This window comes from Selaginella moellendorffii, unplaced genomic scaffold (assembly GCF_000143415.4).
Source record: "Selaginella moellendorffii unplaced genomic scaffold, v1.0 SELMOscaffold_9, whole genome shotgun sequence".
Classification (NCBI taxonomy): domain Eukaryota; kingdom Viridiplantae; phylum Streptophyta; class Lycopodiopsida; order Selaginellales; family Selaginellaceae; genus Selaginella; species Selaginella moellendorffii.
Genome location: NW_003314270.1, coordinates 2,923,132 through 2,941,868, shown reverse-complemented (window position 1 = coordinate 2,941,868; position 18,737 = coordinate 2,923,132). Strand labels below are relative to the sequence as shown.

At 45.4% G+C, this 18,737-nt stretch overlaps 3 protein-coding genes across 3 annotated transcripts; all 3 read right to left on the bottom strand.

Annotated features, from left to right (window-relative positions):
* Window positions 1-1,503: 1,503 nt before the first annotated feature.
* On the bottom strand, window positions 1,504-5,201 carry LOC112345633 (BTB/POZ domain-containing protein At1g67900-like). The gene is made up of 4 exons (XM_024672801.1): window positions 3,777-5,201; window positions 3,613-3,682; window positions 2,255-3,544; window positions 1,504-2,176 (listed from the first exon to the last, which is right to left on the bottom strand). The coding sequence occupies exons 1-4, from the start codon at window positions 3,833-3,835 to the stop codon at window positions 1,592-1,594; spliced, it is 2,004 nt and encodes a 667-aa protein (XP_024528569.1). The 5' UTR covers window positions 3,836-5,201; the 3' UTR covers window positions 1,504-1,591.
* Window positions 5,202-9,225: 4,024 nt separating this feature from the next.
* Window positions 9,226-10,459, bottom strand: LOC9633369 (protein DMR6-LIKE OXYGENASE 1). The gene is made up of 3 exons (XM_002967737.2): window positions 9,953-10,459; window positions 9,587-9,911; window positions 9,226-9,532 (listed from the first exon to the last, which is right to left on the bottom strand). Exons 1-3 carry the CDS (start codon window positions 10,429-10,431, stop codon window positions 9,290-9,292), a joined length of 1,047 nt encoding a protein of 348 aa, XP_002967783.1. The 5' UTR covers window positions 10,432-10,459; the 3' UTR covers window positions 9,226-9,289.
* Window positions 10,460-10,581: 122 nt separating this feature from the next.
* Window positions 10,582-12,288, bottom strand: LOC112345515 (pentatricopeptide repeat-containing protein At3g26630, chloroplastic-like). The gene has a single exon (XM_024672399.1). It carries the CDS (start codon window positions 12,286-12,288, stop codon window positions 10,582-10,584), a length of 1,707 nt encoding a protein of 568 aa, XP_024528167.1.
* Between the last annotated feature and the right edge of the window lie 6,449 nt (window positions 12,289-18,737).

Sequence of the window (18,737 nt, the reverse complement as noted above, 5' to 3'; positions counted from 1 at the left end):
AGTGCAGTGGGGGATTAGCTATGAGTTGAATTCTACCACTCCATGGTCATAGAAGCTATGCAACAACCATATATAAGTGGCATTTTACTTGGTGTTCCAAGTGCAAATAGTAATTAACATAAAAAAACTCCTCAACTACTTAGTTTTTGGACCAAATTTTTTGTGACAACCAAAAGTAATGGATTGAGGAGGTAATTAAAGGTAAGTACAATGTTTGTTTTGTCTTGTTCATCAACTCTGATTATATGCAATAGCAGAGATGAGTTTCAAATGGTTGTCACTACTCCACAATTTTGTGGTAGACTCACTAAAATTCCGTTTAAGATCACCAATTTATATTAATTGTGACACCTCCAATATAGATTCAACCTCCTACCCAACTTTGTTAACATGCACTCACTCTATTACTTTTCTATAAAGGTACCCAATGAAGAAGTGGTTTAAAAAGAAGTTTAAATTTACTATTTAAAACCCTTTGTGCTATGGGAATGTTTAAGAACTTTTGAGAGCATATGATTTTGTCCTTATTAGACACTTTTCAACTGTGTTATCCCCAGAACTTAAATGAAAATAAAAGTAGATATATCTTCCACTATTAGAAATAAACTAGATGAAAATTATAGAATATTTGTAATATTTGACAAATGCTCATTACAAGTTTTTATCACCATGCTCCCTAACCTTGGAATTAATAGTTGTGTTTGCCAAAGATGAAGTTATAGAATGCATAGTTGAAGATCAAACTAGATTGTGGGGATTATCTTGATTAGAGATATCATCTCTAAAGTCTTCTTTAATTGTCTAGTACCCTTCTTCAACTATGATGTACCCATTGTCGTTATTTATATCACTTGTTATGTTTCTATTGTTGTACGAGGAATTATAGGGACTATGAGAAATGGCTTTGGTGACATACTATCCTATCTTGATCTACAATCACTATAACTTGTTAATGGTATGTAGCATGTGGGCAAAAATGAGTGCTTGCCTTTTGGAAGTTCTAAAACCTGTGCCTAAACCAAATTTAAGCCTCATAAGCATTCCAAAAGCTTCTTTATTTTGGTTGTTCAAAAGGAAAATCATGAACTTTAGTCATAAACACACAATTAACTATGTAAATATATATTCAAAACATGAATCTTACCAAAGTTTCTACAATCCACTAATCTTTGAATAGGCTAATTCTTCTTCTACACAATACAAAGGGTAATTCTACCCATTATCAAAACATAACACTACAAACACAAAATAATCTATTCAAAAGAGGTTAACCTATAAATACTTCAATTTAGATATTTGGGAGATTCAATTGTCTTCTCATCCGAAGCAATAACAGAGAAGCCTTGAATGCATGTGATGGATGTATGTATGACACATAGGATATAGGGGATGGGGCCATTCAGATGGTCATAATGGCCATCCCAGAAATTCATGAGAAAATTTCAGTTGGGCAAAGGTATATTCAAGAGATATTTTTACTGCACAAGTACAATATGGGGGATTTACAAATAGCACGCCATAGATTGTAATTTTACATATATCTAGTAGAACATAATTTATTTCTGGTTTTTGTAATTTAAATTGCATAATGCTATCTGCGAGCCACGGACGTTTTGCCGCTGGAAACGGTCCCCGAGACGGGGCTACCGGAGCTCCGCGAGCTGTCCGAGCTCTTGGACGTGGTCTCCGAGTTGCCCAGCTTGGTGCTAAAGAACTTGGTCAGCATCTTCCTGGAGCCCGAGAAGAGCCGCTTGGACGACGACTTGGCGGTGCTGTTGTTGCTCCCCTGCTTTATCACGTCCACTTCGATCTGCGACCGCTCCCTCTCGGCCTCGGCAATCCGCTGCTTCATGTTGGCCAGATCTCCCTTGAGCGCCTTGAAGTCGTGGTGGACGGCGTCCCAGTTGTCGTCGGTGGTGCTCGACGATTGCATCGCCTCCACGATGCTGTCGTCCTGTGCCGGTAGCAGCGCCTTAATGTTGTTTGGGATGTCGTTGAGAATGAGGCCCCCGGACACGGCCGCGCGGACTTGCTCGAAGAAGAGCACCTGGACGACCACGCGGAGTGGCAAGCGGTCGTTTTGTGCCGCGTGCATGCAAGCCTCCATCGATAGCTTCTTGCAGTCCATCATTCTGCACAGCTTTTTCTTCTCGCTTTTGCCGGTGCTTGGATGCTCCTGTAGTATAAACAAGAGTGCTTTGCTTAGAAAATGAGAACGAGCTTAGAAAATGTAGAAAAAAAAATACCACCATACCTTGAGATAGATGTCGATGGCTCTGTAGATCCCGTCGTGCACGGGCCGAGCAAAATCCGGAATGGCCTCCGCGAGCGCCATAAACTTTGACAGCGGCAAGTTTGCGTCGCGGGCAACCTCCGCTAAGTAACCGTCCAAGAGTTTCGCAACTCGCAACTTTGCGCTGTGAGTTGCCGATGTTGACCTCCTACTTTCCGCAAAGTCCAGGTTCTCTGCTGATCTCGTCCTCCTCCGCTCGTGAGCTATCCGAGCCCGGCTCGGGCTCATCGGCGGGCTCTGGTCTTGCATGAGAAAGTTCTCCACAATCCGCTGCACGAGATCCACATCGTACAGCGATCCGCTCGAATACGAGACCGATGGTATAAGCAGATCGCTGACGGATGCCTCCTCGAGTTGGAGCCCGACTCTCCTGGCCAGCTCGTTCTTCGCGGAACTCGCAGCACCATACATAGTCGCAGCCTTTAGAAGCTTGAGGAGAAAGCTGCACGACGTGCACGCCTTCTCGGGTGGAAGCAGGCTGACGATAGTCTCCAAAAGTAGCCTGTGCTTTGCCGTTGTCTCCGCAAAGTCATCGCTTGTGTTGGCAATGCCGCCGCCTCCTAAGTTGTTGGAGCTCTCGATGAGATTCTGCTCCTTGGAAAGCCCCGGCAACCAGCGGTAGGCATAAATCCGGACAGCCTCTCCGATGAGCTCGTGTGACATCCGTCCCTTTGCCTTGATGGCCAGCATAACTCTCCAGAAGAAGTCGATCTCCAGCTCGCACACATCCTCGACCCACCAATCCTTCGGAACCGGCTGGAGCCTCCGGCTGTGCGATGAGTTCCATGCCGAGCCGGATGCGGGCGTTTGATCGGCTGGAGTTATCCTCGTGTAGGTGTAAGACCAATCCACCTTGGACGGATCCACGGACGTCTTTGAGGAGATTGAGTCGATGCATCTGCTGACAATCTTCAAGTCCTCGGACCACGGCAGCAATCCTTTCGTGCTCTTGAGTGCGATGATGGAGTCTTTCCAGCTGCGAAAGATGCTGGAGTTGAGGAAAACTTCAAGCTTGAATATCATGTTCCCCTTTTCGATGCTTTCGGACATGTCGAGGTACTCGGCCGCACATCGGACTGCCACCACATTGTAGGCATTGAGTGTAATTGTGATACCGTAGCAGAACTTGGCACACAGCTCGAAGATTTCAGCTCCGCCAGGGAAATCCGGCAGCGGGATTTCCTCGCTCGAACTGTCACGGGCCTCTGCCACAAGCTTGTGCAAGCGACCGCTCTTTGATAGAAGAGGGAACTACAAAACATAAGATCGGAAAAAAACCATTCTTTTAGCAGCCACGAGAAGAATCGGCCCGAGCATACCTTATGGAGAAGTAACCTCGCTCCATTGACTTCCACCGAGACATCGCTGGTCAGGTCTGACACAACAATCCTGCTCACACAAAAGAACGAGATTGGTTTCTTCCAGGAGATTGAGCGTCAAAAAAAAGGCAAAAAAAAGAAGGATAAAACGGAGCAAGACTTACGTGACACTGCCATGACTTTGGAAAATGTCCGGCTTTGATCCAAGTTTCATGTACTTCATCGCTGCTGCTGCTGGCCGCTGCTCGCTCTTTGTGCTTTGTGACAGAGCGGGGCTCCCACTCCCGGAGAAAAATTCAAGGCAGCGGGATCTCTTTCGGTGCGAAAGAAAAAGAGTGTGTGCCGACGAGGCAGCGGTTGTTGGAGGAGCTCACGGGCAATGCCGGCTATTTACGCTGCCCTCTCTCCTCCTCTCCACTTGATATATATATGCGTGACCCCTCCAATTCACCAAAGTCCCCTGCATACTGGCGAGAGATGGCGACTTAAATCCCCCCCTCACGACTATGTTCCACACAGTGCCGCCGCGAAGCACGAGAATCTCAAACTTTGCGGCATCTTTCCCCGTCAGATCTGTGAAGTTGTCTGTAAAAGTTGACTGGAGATGTAGCGGGGACAAACTTCCTTGAAGCCCAATCCTCCTCCCAAGTTGGAACTTGGAGCTCACAAAGCTTGGAACTTTGGAGCCAAGAAGAAGAAGCTTTGAAAAAGCTTTTCGTCCTGCGAGAAGAGGATGAGGAGGAGGAGGAGGAGGAGGAGGTCGCTGTCGCTGGAAGAGAATGCCGCTGCTATAGCTCGAGGATGGATTTTTTTTGCGTCTGGGCTGGCTGCCTCTTCTATAACACTCCAACAAAAGTGGCTTGTACTTGTAAAAGACGACCCAACGTTGCTGTGGCTAGGATCATTCCTCCTGTGTGTATTAGCATTCCACTCACGAAAAAAAAAGATTCCCCTCGTCCCAGCTTTTCCAATTCTCACGACCCCACCCCCACTGCCGAGACAAATCGATCCCCAAAAGAAAATCGCCAATACCTCCTCTGTGACAGTGTTGTGTGTTGGCCTAATATCTTTTCTTTTCTCTCTCCCTGCCTTGTTCTTGTTCTTCCTCCTCTCTTCCCTTTAGCTTTAGCCCCTTTTGTCCTCGGTCGGGAAATCCCTGTGCCAATCCCTCGCGCTGGAGCTCCACAAAGAGCCAACGCGCGCACTAGAGCGCGCTAGGAATCCAGTCTCGGACGAGAAAACCCTAGCCTAGGGGAGTGATCGATTCCCAGGCCGCCGCGAGCGCGCTAGCATCTAGGCGCGCTAGCTGCTAGGCGCGGAGATTACCAGCACAATGCCGGGATTGGCCGCGATGCTGCGATGTGACACAAGAACCAATGCGTGCTCCCCCGCTGCGATCAGCCGGCGGGGCCCTTGCCGCCGCTCCGGAGCTTCGATCCGCGCTGCAAAACCTAGAATTCCCTTTCGCGGCCCATCCTGTGTGGCGTGGCTTGGGCTTGTCAAGCATGTTTGCTTCCTCCTGGGAACAACGAATGAAGAACTGGTTTTTACGGCCTCGTAATTGTAAATTCCAATTTCCATCCCCTCCGTTTAAAGCAAAAAATTCTTGGCGCCTCACGTGTCCTGCTATTGCTTTTACCCCCTCGCGGTGGAAAAAAAAAACAGGTAACAGCTTTACTTACCACGCCGTTAAAAGTTTAAAGTGTGTGCACGTTACACACCAAAGAAGTTGACGGGCCGGGCCGGCAGGAAAAAAGATTCACCACGCGTGGTAAGTTGCGCACGCGAAAGCTGCGCCGTCGGATTCATTCAGGCATTTGGTAGATTTCTGACACCTGGCCGGCAATGCTGGACACCTGGCAGCCCCTTAGTACGGGAATGTTTTGGCTAGAGGCGTACGGAGGTGGAAGTATATAGTGGTGGTGGGTGGTGCATTGTGCCAAAACAAAAGCTTGCCATGCCATCTAATTCAAAAGGCAAAACAAGGGCCATGTGCTCCCACCATGTACTTGAGCCGCAAAATCTTAACAGGCCAAGTTGATATTGACATTCCAGCCGCAAAGAAATAGATAATCTGGAGTTGCTGGGCAAAATGCCCAGTGAGGGCATCTTGCGTGTAGTGGGAAATGTTTGGGTCTTTCTACCAACCAGGCGTATAGCAACAGGTTCCGAGCATGATGGGCAAGTGAGTGAGTGCCGTGGATGGTCCGTAGTGTCGGAGGAAGCTCTCGAGAAGAGATATTTTATCCGCCAAAGTGGTGCGCGGTTGCTCGATGATGGCTTGCTTGAACATGTCCATTGTCCTAAACCCTAAAACAAAAAGGTGGTGGAGGGCCGCTTTGGCGCTACTTTGGTGTTGTTAGTGGCTGATTGCTTAATAAATTTGGCCCGGCCGCTACAACTGCAAATGCCTACAAGCAGGAGGAACAAAAGATGCCAATTGGGTTTTGCATCCCACTAGGGACGCATGGATTTTAAAGCAGGGGAAGTCCCTACCCCACACTCGAATAAGTGCAGTGAATTGGTTTCTTTTTTTTAAAAAAAAAAAGGAGAGAAAGGCCCTTTTTTCCTTTAAAAGCTCACTGTTCCGATCGAACACCTAACGACAATCGCCAGTGAGATCAAACACAAGCAAGAGCTGCAAAGCTGCCTGTGGCTATAGCTATGGTAAATACATTGCCTAACGCTGGAAATATCTCCCACACACACCTCGTTTCCCTCGCAGAAATCTTGCAAATCCCCAATCTCCATCTCAGTCCTTGTTTGTTCTTGTTTGTTGCTCAACACAAAAAAGGAGTGTCGTGGAGATTATAGCAAGAGATATTTTTTTATGCCCCCCGGCAATCATGAGTTGGAGACCTCAATGGAGACGGCACTGGGCGAGATTTTTGCTTTTGTGTTTGTGTGTGTGATTTGATTTGGTGACAAACCAACCCATGGTTTAAACCACGGGAAAAATCTACGCGGGGGTTTGTTTCTTGGTCGAGGATGGCGACACGGTACCGGCGCTAGCCGGTGAGCCGCCGACCGGAATGCGACCCGCCAGCCACGTCAGCGCGCTGTCGGCCGTAGGTCGCGCGTGCAAGTACGGACTGTCGGGTGGGCCTATGGCGGGCCAATGGATGCCGTTGATTCGGTAGCGCTTCCCGTCCCACGTCACACTGACGCCGAGTTGGCTCCCCTTCCGTACAAACTCAAGCTTTGCTGGCTATGGGCTTCTCTAGCTTTGGAGAGATCTTCCAGAAATCTGTCCTCTCCCATGGCGATCACGACACATTCGCTGGAGATTTGTATTGGTTTGATCGATTGAGAACCATCCAGAAACTCTGAGAAAACTACATGTAACCAGCCAGTAGAAAAGAGAAAGTCCCGCCGAGAGAACGCTCGGCACTCGCGAGATAGAGAAGAGAGAGAAAGATCTGTGTTAGTAGCAACTAGCTGTGAGTGTGTACACACTGAGAAGAGTGAGAAGAGTCATATAAGATGAAAGCTACCTAAGCTTCGCTCCCTTGTTTGTCCTAGCACAGTCGTGTGTGTGTGGATTATAACTTACATTGGTGCAAAGCTGTGGACCACTTCCCATGAATGCGTTTGACACAGCGTTGTCCCAAAAGGGGGCATTCAACCGAGCCAGACAGGCGCTCAATCAACTATGCTACAAACGAGTGTGGGCGTTTTCCTTTCGTTCTTTCTTTTTCCTTGGTTGCAATCGATCGTAGGACCACTATCACCCAACAATACTGCAGACAGCAACCAGCAGCGCAAAGGACCACAATGTTTATGTTGGTTTGCCTCTTTGTGCTCACAAGTGGGACCTTAAACCTCGTGTTCCGTACGTCAGATGAGATGTGGAGCAACAACAAAAGCCAAGCTTGGATTTGGGATTTGGGATTTGAGATTTTTGGTGGTGGAGATGGTGGTGCTTGCGCTTTGCATTTGCTCGCCTGCTAGCTTTCAATCCCAAGTGGGGAGACGATATATGCTCCAATAAATCAGAGGTGGGAGAAAGGAGAAGCAAGAGGACCATTGTTTTTAAATCGGTGATATAGGCGTCTTTGGCCTGTTTCTTTGTACTCCCCGCGGTACAAACTCTTCGAACATGGAATCTTTTTTCTTACTATAATAAGGGACTCCGTTTTGCAAAGGTTGATAACTTGATGCAAACACCCAGCGTACGGACGTGCAGAATCATTGATTTTCACACTTGGAAGCTACTCCAAAGCGGTGGAAAGGAATCGCGGAATGATTTTTCCATTCTTTTCGCGCGGGAATGAGAATAAAATCAATGATTTTCTTTATCCTTGGGTAGAGAAATTTCTCAAAATGGGTGATTTTCTTACTTTTCCAGGAGCGGATATAGTTATATAACTCTTGTTCTTCCTCGAGGAGGAATTTTGTGGACGGTCGAATAAATGGGCCGTGTAAATGTGATTCTTATCTAGAAGAGCATAAATTCCATATAGTTTTTTAATCCACATATCCTGAAATCTTTCAGCAGAATGACAAGACAAGGTAGTGTGTGTTGTAGATGCAGTGGTCGTGTCCTCTGCTGAAGAAGCAAGGACCTCTCAATTTCAAGGGTCAGGTCAGTCCATCGCTGCTCCTTGGCTAGCGCGCAAATGAGGAAGAAGAAGAAGAAGATGAAAAAGAATAAGTTCTGTGTGTGACCCCAGAGTCGACTAATATTCTGATCTTCTGGTGTGGAGGAACCTTTGCAGCTTTTCTACTTATTTTTATATATATTTCTCATCAAATTTCCTGTGATATTGGTCGATCCCGGTCAGTCAATACTTGCAGGCAAATGCGAAATAATAATCACCGTTGTATTATTACCAGCGCAATAATAATTAGGAACAATTCTGTATATGTGTGGATGAGGAATGAAAGAGGAAAGATTTAAAGATGGTATGGATGGAGGTTGAGAACATGATGCATTTTGAGTATTTATTTGTTAGAAGTTGGCAAAAGGTGACAGAGGTCCAACATTGGGACAAACGCAAGAAACAAGCAGAGATTCGGATGGATCCTCCTTTGAGACAAACGTGAGAGGGCGCAACAGTTTCTCTTCCACATTGTGCCGCAAAATAGACAAGTCGATGCAAGTTTAGGTCGGCCAGGCACGTAGAAAAGTTCAAAGATCTGGGTGATATCATGGACTTTGCGGTGCAGAAATCTCGTGACCCTCGGTATCAGCATCGCGATCCAAATCCAAGCTCAAATGTTTCTTTTTTCTTCCTCCAAACATCTGTTGGCGTGGATCCATCGGAATCCAGTGGACTGAATCCAAAATCAACGCCTAAAGCAACTGTGTGTGATTTTTAAAGTCTCTCTCCCTCCAGAGTTTGCTTGTGGAGCTGTCAAGCGTGTCGGGGAGATCTAGTTTTTATTATGCTCCCCAAACTTGTTTGATAAAATGTGCGATGAATCCATCGGTCTCTTGGTCGACCAGAGATCTAGAGGGATATGGTTGGGGCATCAACATCGGAGAGACGGCAGTATAACAAAGAAAAAAACTCTAAAAAGTCCAAACCCAACTTTCCTTCTTGTTTGACAAAGATGACAAGACGAAAACAACTGAACAGATAAATGTGTTTGGTCGCGGAATAAAGCATATTCCAGGCAAGAAATTATTTTCTGTTAAGCAAGGAATAAAGCATATTCTAGGCACACTTTTTTCTCAAACACGGAAAAGAGATAGAACCTCTTTTCCTTTGAACTTCATTTCTTTCGCAGCATTGGTAATTTCCTTAAACACTAAACGTCTGAATGCTGCAGGGTGATCTTCATCGACCAGATCCGATAATGGCTCAATTGTTGCATCGACCTTTGGAAACACAAAAGTAGCAACGGACAATCGAGCTTTCTCCTTGTTTAGCACGGCTCGATGCTGGAGGCTAGGAAGAAAATCGTTGCTTAACACCTGGAAGAAATACCAAAACAGCCTCTAATAATTTATAAAAAAACAAGACTATACCTGCAAGCAATCCCCAACGTTGATGACAAAAGACCCATGCAGTGGCTTACAAGCGATCCATTTGGAGTCTTTGAGGATCTGGAGCCCTCCAACTTCGTCCTGAAGGAGGATGGTGATGATATCGGGGTCTGTGTGGGAGCCAGCGCCAAGAACAAGGCCAGGCTCTTCGCAAGGAGGATACCAATTGAAGCGAACGAAAGTTCTCTTCAGTCGCTCCCAGTGGCGTGTGAAATCCCCGCTAGTGACTCCCAGAGCCTCCTCCAGCAGCTGGAGGATCTCCAGAGCGAGCTCCTCCATAGCCATCGAGAACTTGTAATGCATCTCCCTGCACAAAGTTTTAGATCAACTTAGAAACAAAGAACATACTTGATTTCCTCGCTGGAAGGCCACAACTTCTCGGCAGCGATCTTGAAATCGCTGGGGTCGGCCCAGGAGTGGAACGATTCCTGCCAGGATTTGTTCCGTTTGACGACGCCGCAATGGTATCCGGCAGGACTTCCGGACGAGTCATCCACCAGGGATTTAAGCTTGGTCTCGAGATCCATGTCGAAGATACCGCGAGCCCATGCAACCGTATCATCGACGAGCTTCTCATCCACGCCGTGAGCCACCACTCGAAAAAAACCCCACTCGCAAACGGCATCTCTCACCTCCTCGAGCATCCGCTTGCGATCTTCGCCCGATGAGGCACGAATTCTCGCGAGGTGGAGGCAAGGGATTGTGTCGGAGGCGTCATCGTATGCGTTGTGCGGAACGGTGGGACGATCGCTTGGATCAGTGACGTAGTAGTCCTCGATCGTAAGAGACTCCCCAAGGATTGCGTCTAGATTTGCAGCGATCCCCATGATCTCTCTCTCTTTTTTTCTTCCTCTCTACTATTTTCTACAGAAGACCCCTTTTTTCTCCCTAACACGACAAAATTGTATTCCAACACGGCAACGCCACGGTCTGCTCATATCATATTCAAAGTGGGACTACGCCACCTTTTGCTTAGATTACGTAGTGTTGAGCAGCACGTAGGAAGCGGCATTCCCAGGCTCCATATTCCACGCATTTGCAGCAGCTCGAGAGGCACGTCCAAAATCACGCTGGAGTTTGCTACAGCCGAGCAGCGTCATCCAGGCCACGGAATGGGCCTCGAAAGGCATGGATCCGAGCAGTTCTTCTGCCTCCTCCACCCACGAAGCTCGTCCCAAGAGATCCACCAGACAAACATAGTGATCCCGATTTGCCACCAGCCCAAAGTCGTGCCTGGCACGAGCAAAGTAGCTCAATCCATCGCCCAGCAGCCCCGCGTGGCTACAAGCCGAGAGTAACGCTACAAAGGTTGCCTGGTCCGGTGAGAACCCCTCGAGCTCCATGCCTCGCAGCGTTTCCACAGCTCGAGCGCCATGGCCGCCACCCGCGTACGCTGAAACCATGGCGTTCCAGGACACGGCATTCCTGGGTCCCTTGTCGAAGACGCGTCTTGCCTCGCCAAGAAGCCCAATCTTCGCGTAGAAGTGGACCAAAGCAGTGGAGATCCGGACGTCGTCCAGCATGGTGCGACCATCGATCGCCATCCCGAGAAGCTCCGCGTGGAGCATCTGGCCTTGCGAGACAGCCGGCAATCCAGCGCAGGCATCGAGAGCCGAAAGAAAGCTGATCTCGTCGGCCTGGATCCCTTCCATGTCCATCCGATTGAAAACAATCAAACCACAAGCAAGCTCCTTGTTCTGGACGCACGCCGAGATCATCGCATTCCAGGAGACGGTGTTCCTCACCGGCATTGCTTCGAAGAGCCTCGTCGCCTCGTCCAGATCCCCGCTCGCTGCGTGTGCTGCAAGCATGGACGTCCAACACACAACGTTTCGTCGCGAGGGCTCCATGCGATCAAACACCTTCCGAGCTTCCGCCAGCCCGCCACACTTTCCATACATGCTCACCAGCGCCGTCGCAAGCACCACGTCCATCACTTGGCCGCTCCCGAGCGTGGATTCGATGTGGGTATGGATTGTTTTGCCTGCCGAAAGAGCGTTGCATCCCGCGCAGGCATCCAGAACCGTGACAAAGGTGATCTCGTTTGGCGCGGTGCCAGCGAGGTCCATTTTTCTGAAGAGTGCCACTGCCTCGTGTTGATGCCCTGCATGGGCATATGCAGAGATGATAGCGTTCCAAGGAACCACGCTGGGATTTTGCATAGAATCAAACAATTCTCTAGCCTCAAAAAGTTGGCGCACCTGACCATATGCAGCTATCATGCACGTCCACGAGGCTGCATCTTTCTCAGGCATTTCTTCAAACGTGGATTTTGCTTTGTCCAATTGCCCGTTCAAGGCGTATGCTGCAAGAATCATGTTCCACGAGAACACATTCGGATGGGCAATAGCGTCAAACACCGCGCGAGCCTCGTCAACGCAGCCACACTTGCCGTACATGTTCACGAGCAAATTCCCCAGGAATCGGTCCTTTCTGTACTTGGAGTTGGGGTGCGATGCTATGTGATGGTGGAGGCGTCGCCCGTCGCTTAGATTTTGCGTGGCCGTGCAGCTTCTAATGAGGCTTGCGTACTTGCCCACATTTGCCGGGCTTTTCTCTTGCTGCTCCTCTTCCACCGCATCCTTGACACTCTTGTTAAAAATGGCCTCTTTCCATCTTCCACTCCGTGGTTTGATGTTTCGATGGGATGCAAATCTTGCCTCTAGTGATGCTGGATCACCCATACGGAGACTCCATCATGAAACTGGTCTTAGATTATTCGGGCATATCCTTACCGAATTCTAGGAATATGCTCGAATAATCTTCCTGCATTAAGAAGATTTTTCGAGCATATTTTATACGTGCATATCCTTGAAATTGGAAGATCACTCGCGCATATTCTTGAAATTTTTATGCTTCCACTCCAGATGCCGATGATCTGGATTTCCTGGTCCGGTCTTGCAGCGATTCCAAGAATCTGGCCACTACGATCCTAGAACACGCCCACATCGCTAGAACAAGGCATCGAGACAACGATCGCCTCGTCTCGCAGCTCATTCGCATGTATGGGAAATGAGGCAGCCCCCGGAGCACGCCCTGGAGATCTTCCACGACCTCGCCAAGCCCAGGCGTTGCCCGTGGAATGTGACCGTCGCAGCGCTTGCCGAGAATGGGCACCTCGAGGATGCGAGAAACCTGTTTTATCGACTCAAGGCCCCAGATGCCATGTCGTGGACGACAATGATAGACCACTACGCCCGCCCCGGCGATCTCGACCGTTTGTGTGACATGTTTGAGAAAATGGGCGGCCGGGATGTCGTGTGCTGGAACTGGATGATTACGGTGAATGCCCAGAACGGGTATTTGGAGTTGGAAAAAGAACTCCTTAAGATAATACCACAAAGGCCAGCGCGAGGTGCAGTGTGCGTGGATTCTGGAAATCGCAGTGCCTGCTCAAATGGGGCATATAACGGAAACTGAGGACTTCTTGATACTGATGCCTCAATGGGAGGTTTGGTAAAGTACACCCATGGTTGCCGCTATGGCTCGGACTGGCCACGTACTGCGCTAAGAATGGTCAGTTTGACCAGATTGCAGTGCACGACGAAGTGTGTTGGAACGTTATGCTCTAGCACACTCCCTTAAAGGGCATCTGGACTACTTGATCAATCGCATATTGGAGCATTGCTGCAAATTGGGCGGTTAATGGATCCCGACCAACATGGCCTGAAGTTCATGCATCGCGGAGATTGGAATCCAGTCTCAATGCTGGAAACGTGTACGTCCAGGGATCATATGGTATCTCACGAAAGTCTTTTCGCTAGACTCCACATGAACAGAGTTTCTTGTAATTTGTGTACATGTTAAAAGAGTGGAAGACCTTTGGCACTAGCTGAGTCAGACACCACTACGCCCGCGCAGCCGATCTCGACCGTGTGTGCGACATGTTCGAGAAAATGAGCGGCCGGGATGTCGTGGGAACTGGCATTTGGAGTTGGCAAAAGAACTCTTCGACAGTATGCCGCTGAGAACCACCGCGACGTGGAACATCTTTCATGTCGCCTAGGGCAGATTCTTTCCATGCCAGCGGGAGACACAATGTCGTGGATTCTGGCAGTACAGTGCTTGCCCAAATGGGGCATATCAGTGAAACCGACGACTTCTTTGTACGGATGCCTGAATGGGAGGTTTGGTGTTGTAAGTCCATGATCGCCGCCATGGCCCAAACTGACCGCGTCCTGGTGACGTGGATGCTGCGCTATATTGATTTGCATAACATGGAAGATGCTTGCACAAGTTTTGAAGAGATGGCTGCGCACAACGTGGTATCCTGGACGTCTTCCAAATGCTCAAATTGGGGATGCAACTAGAGCCCGCGAGCTTTTCTATACGATGCCCTTTCACAACGCCACTGCCTATATCGTCTTTCTCACAGCTTATGCTCTCAATGGCTGCTTTGTTCATGCGTTTGAGATAATGAGTAAGATGATTCTTGAAGGATTCCTGCCTGATGCGTTTGTCCTACTCAGGCTTCTTAGCGGTTGTAGCCATGGCGGGAGATTAAGTGATGCTTGGAAGGATTACTTGATTGATCCTTTACTCTATTTTCTCTAATCCTTTCAAGATGATCGCTCACAAAATATGTCAATGCATGTGACATGCATTGGTGAACCCTCAGGACTCAATGTTATGCTTGGATCCTATTGCCACCTTGTCCCCATATTGCATCCCAGTATGCTCAATTTTCTCCTTTCCTCTTGTTACTCCCGTCTTCAATAAAGAACCTTGATCTCTTTGAAATCAGAGAGAGCTATATCAGTGCAGCTAATCAAGTACTTGCTGATTGATTTTCAGAGACAATCAATGCCTCCTTCAAGAACACTTTCAACAGAGCTTCCTTAGCTATTTATATTTGCACAGCACAAGCTCTGTGGTTGCCTTTAGTCATCATGTTCTATCACCATACGCTTTGTTGGTTTATCACAATAACAACTGGACAATCACAAGTAGCAGCTGTAGGAGGCAAATGAAGAAAAGAATGACCAAGCAACTACAAATTGAAGGAGTAAAGAATATTCAACTTTAGGAGGAGTTGTAGATATGAAGACATAAGAGGTAGGGATGATATCAACTAATGAACTTCAGACATGATGTATTTACAATTACTCCTCTAGCTACTTATAGACTTTGTTCCTTTAGTTTGTGATTCCTTCATCATTTTGTTCCCCATTTTCCTCTTAGCTATTATTAATGATTGACTAGTTGTTATTGTGACAAACCAACAAAGTGCATGGTGATAAAATATCGTGACTAAAGGCAAGTTGATGATCTTAATAGAGTTTTTTCTGTGCAAATACAAACATCATCATCTTCAAGAGAAAGTAATTGTTTATCCCAAAAAACATTAGCTAATTACAGAATCCCAATGAAGTTACAATCCAATATGCCAAATTATGCTCAGATCAACCTCAAAGAAATAATTGTGAACTGAAGCAAGGGATTTTGAGGGTGATTATAACATATAAAAAGTTATTGTAGCAAATGACAAATTTTTATATATTCCATTCAACCAATCTCTAAAATCATTGTTAATTTGGACTTACTACTTTTATCCTTGTCCAACACTGCACATTAGAAGTTAGAATAACAAAGACTTTTAGTAGCACATACAATAGAGGAAACACACTCAATTTAAAACTTTTACAAAAATAACTTTAAAAGAAGAATACCAAAATAAATCAAAAGTTTTGTTTACAAGACCACAGTAAGACTCTCAATTACAAATATATTCTCAATATTTAAAATAAGTATAAGGAATATATGAAACAAATAAAAATTAACATATGAGAAAGTGGCTCAAACTGAGAAATGACAGAAGATAAAAGAAAAACTTATGTGATAGATTTAAGAATTGGTACCTATCTTATAAAATTTTCAACTTATCTTGAAAGCTAGCCTCAAAACAATTAAAATCCTCATCGCAATTAGAAATTCACCCAAATTCATAAATATAATCTTTTCATAAACTCAATCCTTTTAACATTCTCTAAGAATTAGACTATATCATTCATTGTATATAATCACATTTTGCATTAGCAGGAGATGGTTGGACACTGAGAACAAGAAAAGTCATGTAATCACATCCCATGAAAGTTGGAGATAATATGCCAAGGACTCAAAGTCACAACACCAAAAATTTAATCTACATATGATATAATCATATGAACAAAGTTGTTGAATAAGGACAATAGAGTAATATTGGTAACCTTGAACAATACACTCCTTAATTGACAATAGTGTACTATAAAAGAAATAAGGAATATAATAAATATTAAAAAAAAGGAGTAGATTTGATAACTACAATATTTAGCAAAAAGCTATAATAAATCTAGATTCAAAAATGAGGGAATTATAAAACAAAAGCACAATTTTGAACACTAAAGAAAAACATTACTAAAAAGCCTCACTCTTCAAGAATAATTTATAGTGTCTTTCATATCCACCACTTTTTTTATATATAAAAATAAATGGCCTAGATTCAATGTCAATTTGACAGTGCATATGTTACACTATTATAATTAAGATATTTACTTTGTAATATTATATGTATATATATTTATAAATATTATATAGGTGTGAGGTTCAAGTGTATGGCTATGATGCCATATATTATTATTAATGTAGTGGGATTTTGATATCCATTGGATTGGTTTCAATCTAGACCTCTCATTTTTATATATAAGCTAAAGTTTTTGGGCTAATCAAATATGTATATTTCTATATTCTATTTCTATATTCCATACATTTACATTAATGAAGATGAGAGGCAATTTTAATTATTCCTAAAGAGCTTTTAGTTTAAATCTAACACTTGCATTGTCTATATCTCTTTTATTTCTGTAGCTTTTTATGTTCTTTTTTGTTTGTTTTCTTCTTTTCATTCATCTTCATGGCAAAGTAGCATCCTTCTTTATAACAGCCTCCTCCTCCTCTAATGCTAGAGTAGTTGCTTGATATTATGAAGTTATAGCTAACTAATCAAACTCAGTTGATGACAACATTCATAGCATGTGATGTAGCTTCTTTTATTCTTGCTGCCAATCCTCACGTCTAGCCAAATTCTTTCATAGAAATTCTAGGGACAATATATATGATTGGTTTTATCACTTTACAATAATTGCCATTTATCATTCTTAGTATGATGTTTGGCATTTACAGAAGTTTCCCACATGTCTCCAAGAAACAATATTGAACAATTTGAGTGTAGCCACTTATGCGGATTGTAGATTTCTCCTAAGTGTCTTCAAGCATATATTTGGACATGCTAATGATTATGATGCCTTCCAGTAATTGTGTTGTTTATATCAAGGGCCATCTAAGTTAATTATACAAATTAGTGTTCACTTTTGGAGTCTCTTACTTCATACAAAGCCAAATATGTTAGAGTGGGTGAAGTTGGATATGCTATGGCTAGTATTTCATCAACACCTTGTGAGAGTTATTGATATATTTGCCCTAACCACCTTTGATAAAGTTCTTTAACTAACACAACACTATAAGATATCACCTCTCCTACTTGTATTTGTATGTGCTTGAACTCCACTTTCTGTAAGAGATGATTTTGTTCCAATAGAGGTTGATGTTGTTGCTGCTTGTGTTAAAGGATAAAGACAAGGACATAGTTGTGGTTATGATGTTTCATGCTAAGCATGTAAAAACTAGATAATTTTTGGTGAAGTGAGGTTGCAATTTTATTATAGGTGCGAGAGAGAATTTAGTGAAGAATTAATTGCAATAGTTTACTGCTATAGTTACAAAGAGCCAGAGGGCTTTTGATGTTATTTTTCTTGAGTTAGCACTATATTTCTTGCCCTAGGATATGCTACCAAACACATGAATCAATTAGAAGTGAACCTAAGACCTTTGATCCCCAAGAAGGCTCATGTGAGTGGTTGTGAGTCAAGATAGGCTTGACATCATATAGCGCACGTGGTTTTTACCTTTTGTAAAGAATCAACTCCCCAAGGTGTCGTAGGCTAAAGGATCCCTGAAAGCATGGTCGAAATGATAAAGAGTTCATCGAATGGGACTGAGTCTGAGATCGAGTCCAAGACCGATTTGAGACCGATTTCGAGATAGAGTCCAAGATTGAATCCAAAGCTGACTCCAAGACTAAGTTCGAGACCGAGTTCAAGATAAAGTCCGAGATTCGAGATTGGGTCTGAGACCGAGTCCAAGGTCGAGTTCGAGATCGGGTCCGAGATCGAGTCTGAGGTCGAGTCTGAGATCGGGTCTAAGACCGAGTCCGAGGTCGAGTCCAAAATTGGGTCCGAGAGTGAGTCCGAGACTGAGTCCAAGGTTGAGTCCAAGATTGAGTCTGAGATTGAGTCCGAGACCGAGTCCAAGTACTAATACAGGTCGAGGGGTGAAAGCCCAAAGTATGTGTCTCCCAAAAAGGGGGGCTGCAAGGGGTTCCAAAAGTATAGTAGGGATAGTGAGGTCCAGGAACCAGTTTTGAAGGAACTCTCTAGTGGTACTTCCAAATTGACTTGAGGTTGAGACTAGGGCCCAGAGGCCTTGGGTGGGAGTGAGTATGGATTTGGGTGGTGATGGAGGGGCTACCCCAGGAAGTGCTCAAGAGCAACTCTCACTCTCGGAAGGGAAACTAATAGTAGTGCTTTCAGCTCATATGGAGTGGTGCCTTACTTAAGTACCATGCGGCTCATTGGTCCTCACCCTGTCTAGGGGCTTAGGCCTTCCCTTCGGGATGGAAGTGGGGGAGTAGAGGTACCCATACTAGGCTATTAAGCCACAGTGTTTCCCCACAGCATCCCGGAGCAAGTGTTGCACTCAAGGCTTGGGATTTAGAGGGTCCCATGATCAAGTCTTGTGGTACCAAAGGATGTTAGGAATTTAGAGGCTTGGTGTGCTTGGTTGTTTGTGCTTGCAGGGAGTGTAACTGAACCTTAAGTCTAGTCTAACTTGGGGAAGGGGATTGGGAGAGATTTGGGAATCCGTAGATGGATGGGTAACACTCAATTAGTCGTGTAGTGAGTAGTTAAAACCAAGTAAGAGCTGGTACTATAGGCAGGAACCTTAGCAAAGGAACTTAGCTAAGTCTAAGGAAGTGTTGGTCGAATGGACAAGGTAAACTAGCAAATTGGAAAGGAAAAATTTATAACTTACAATTTGG

Bases quoted from the DNA above. Each gene is read 5' to 3' on its own strand.
- LOC9633369 (XM_002967737.2), bottom strand. From the start codon at position 10,431: ATGGGGATCGCTGCAAATCTAGACGCAATCCTTGGGGAGTCTCTTACG. The intron at 9,912-9,952 runs GTATGTTCTTTG...AACTTTGTGCAG, and splicing joins CCTTCCAGCGAGGAAATCAA to GGAGATGCATTACAAGTTCT. The intron at 9,533-9,586 runs GTATAGTCTTGT...TATTTCTTCCAG, and splicing joins ACGTTGGGGATTGCTTGCAG to GTGTTAAGCAACGATTTTCT.
- LOC112345633 (XM_024672801.1), bottom strand. From the start codon at position 3,835: ATGAAGTACATGAAACTTGGATCAAAGCCGGACATTTTCCAAAGTCAT. The intron at 3,545-3,612 runs GTATGCTCGGGC...TATGTTTTGTAG, and splicing joins CGAGGTTACTTCTCCATAAG to TTCCCTCTTCTATCAAAGAG. The intron at 2,177-2,254 runs GTATGGTGGTAT...TTTATACTACAG, and splicing joins CCATCGACATCTATCTCAAG to GAGCATCCAAGCACCGGCAA.
- LOC112345515 (XM_024672399.1), bottom strand. From the start codon at position 12,288: ATGGGTGATCCAGCATCACTAGAGGCAAGATTTGCATCCCATCGAAAC.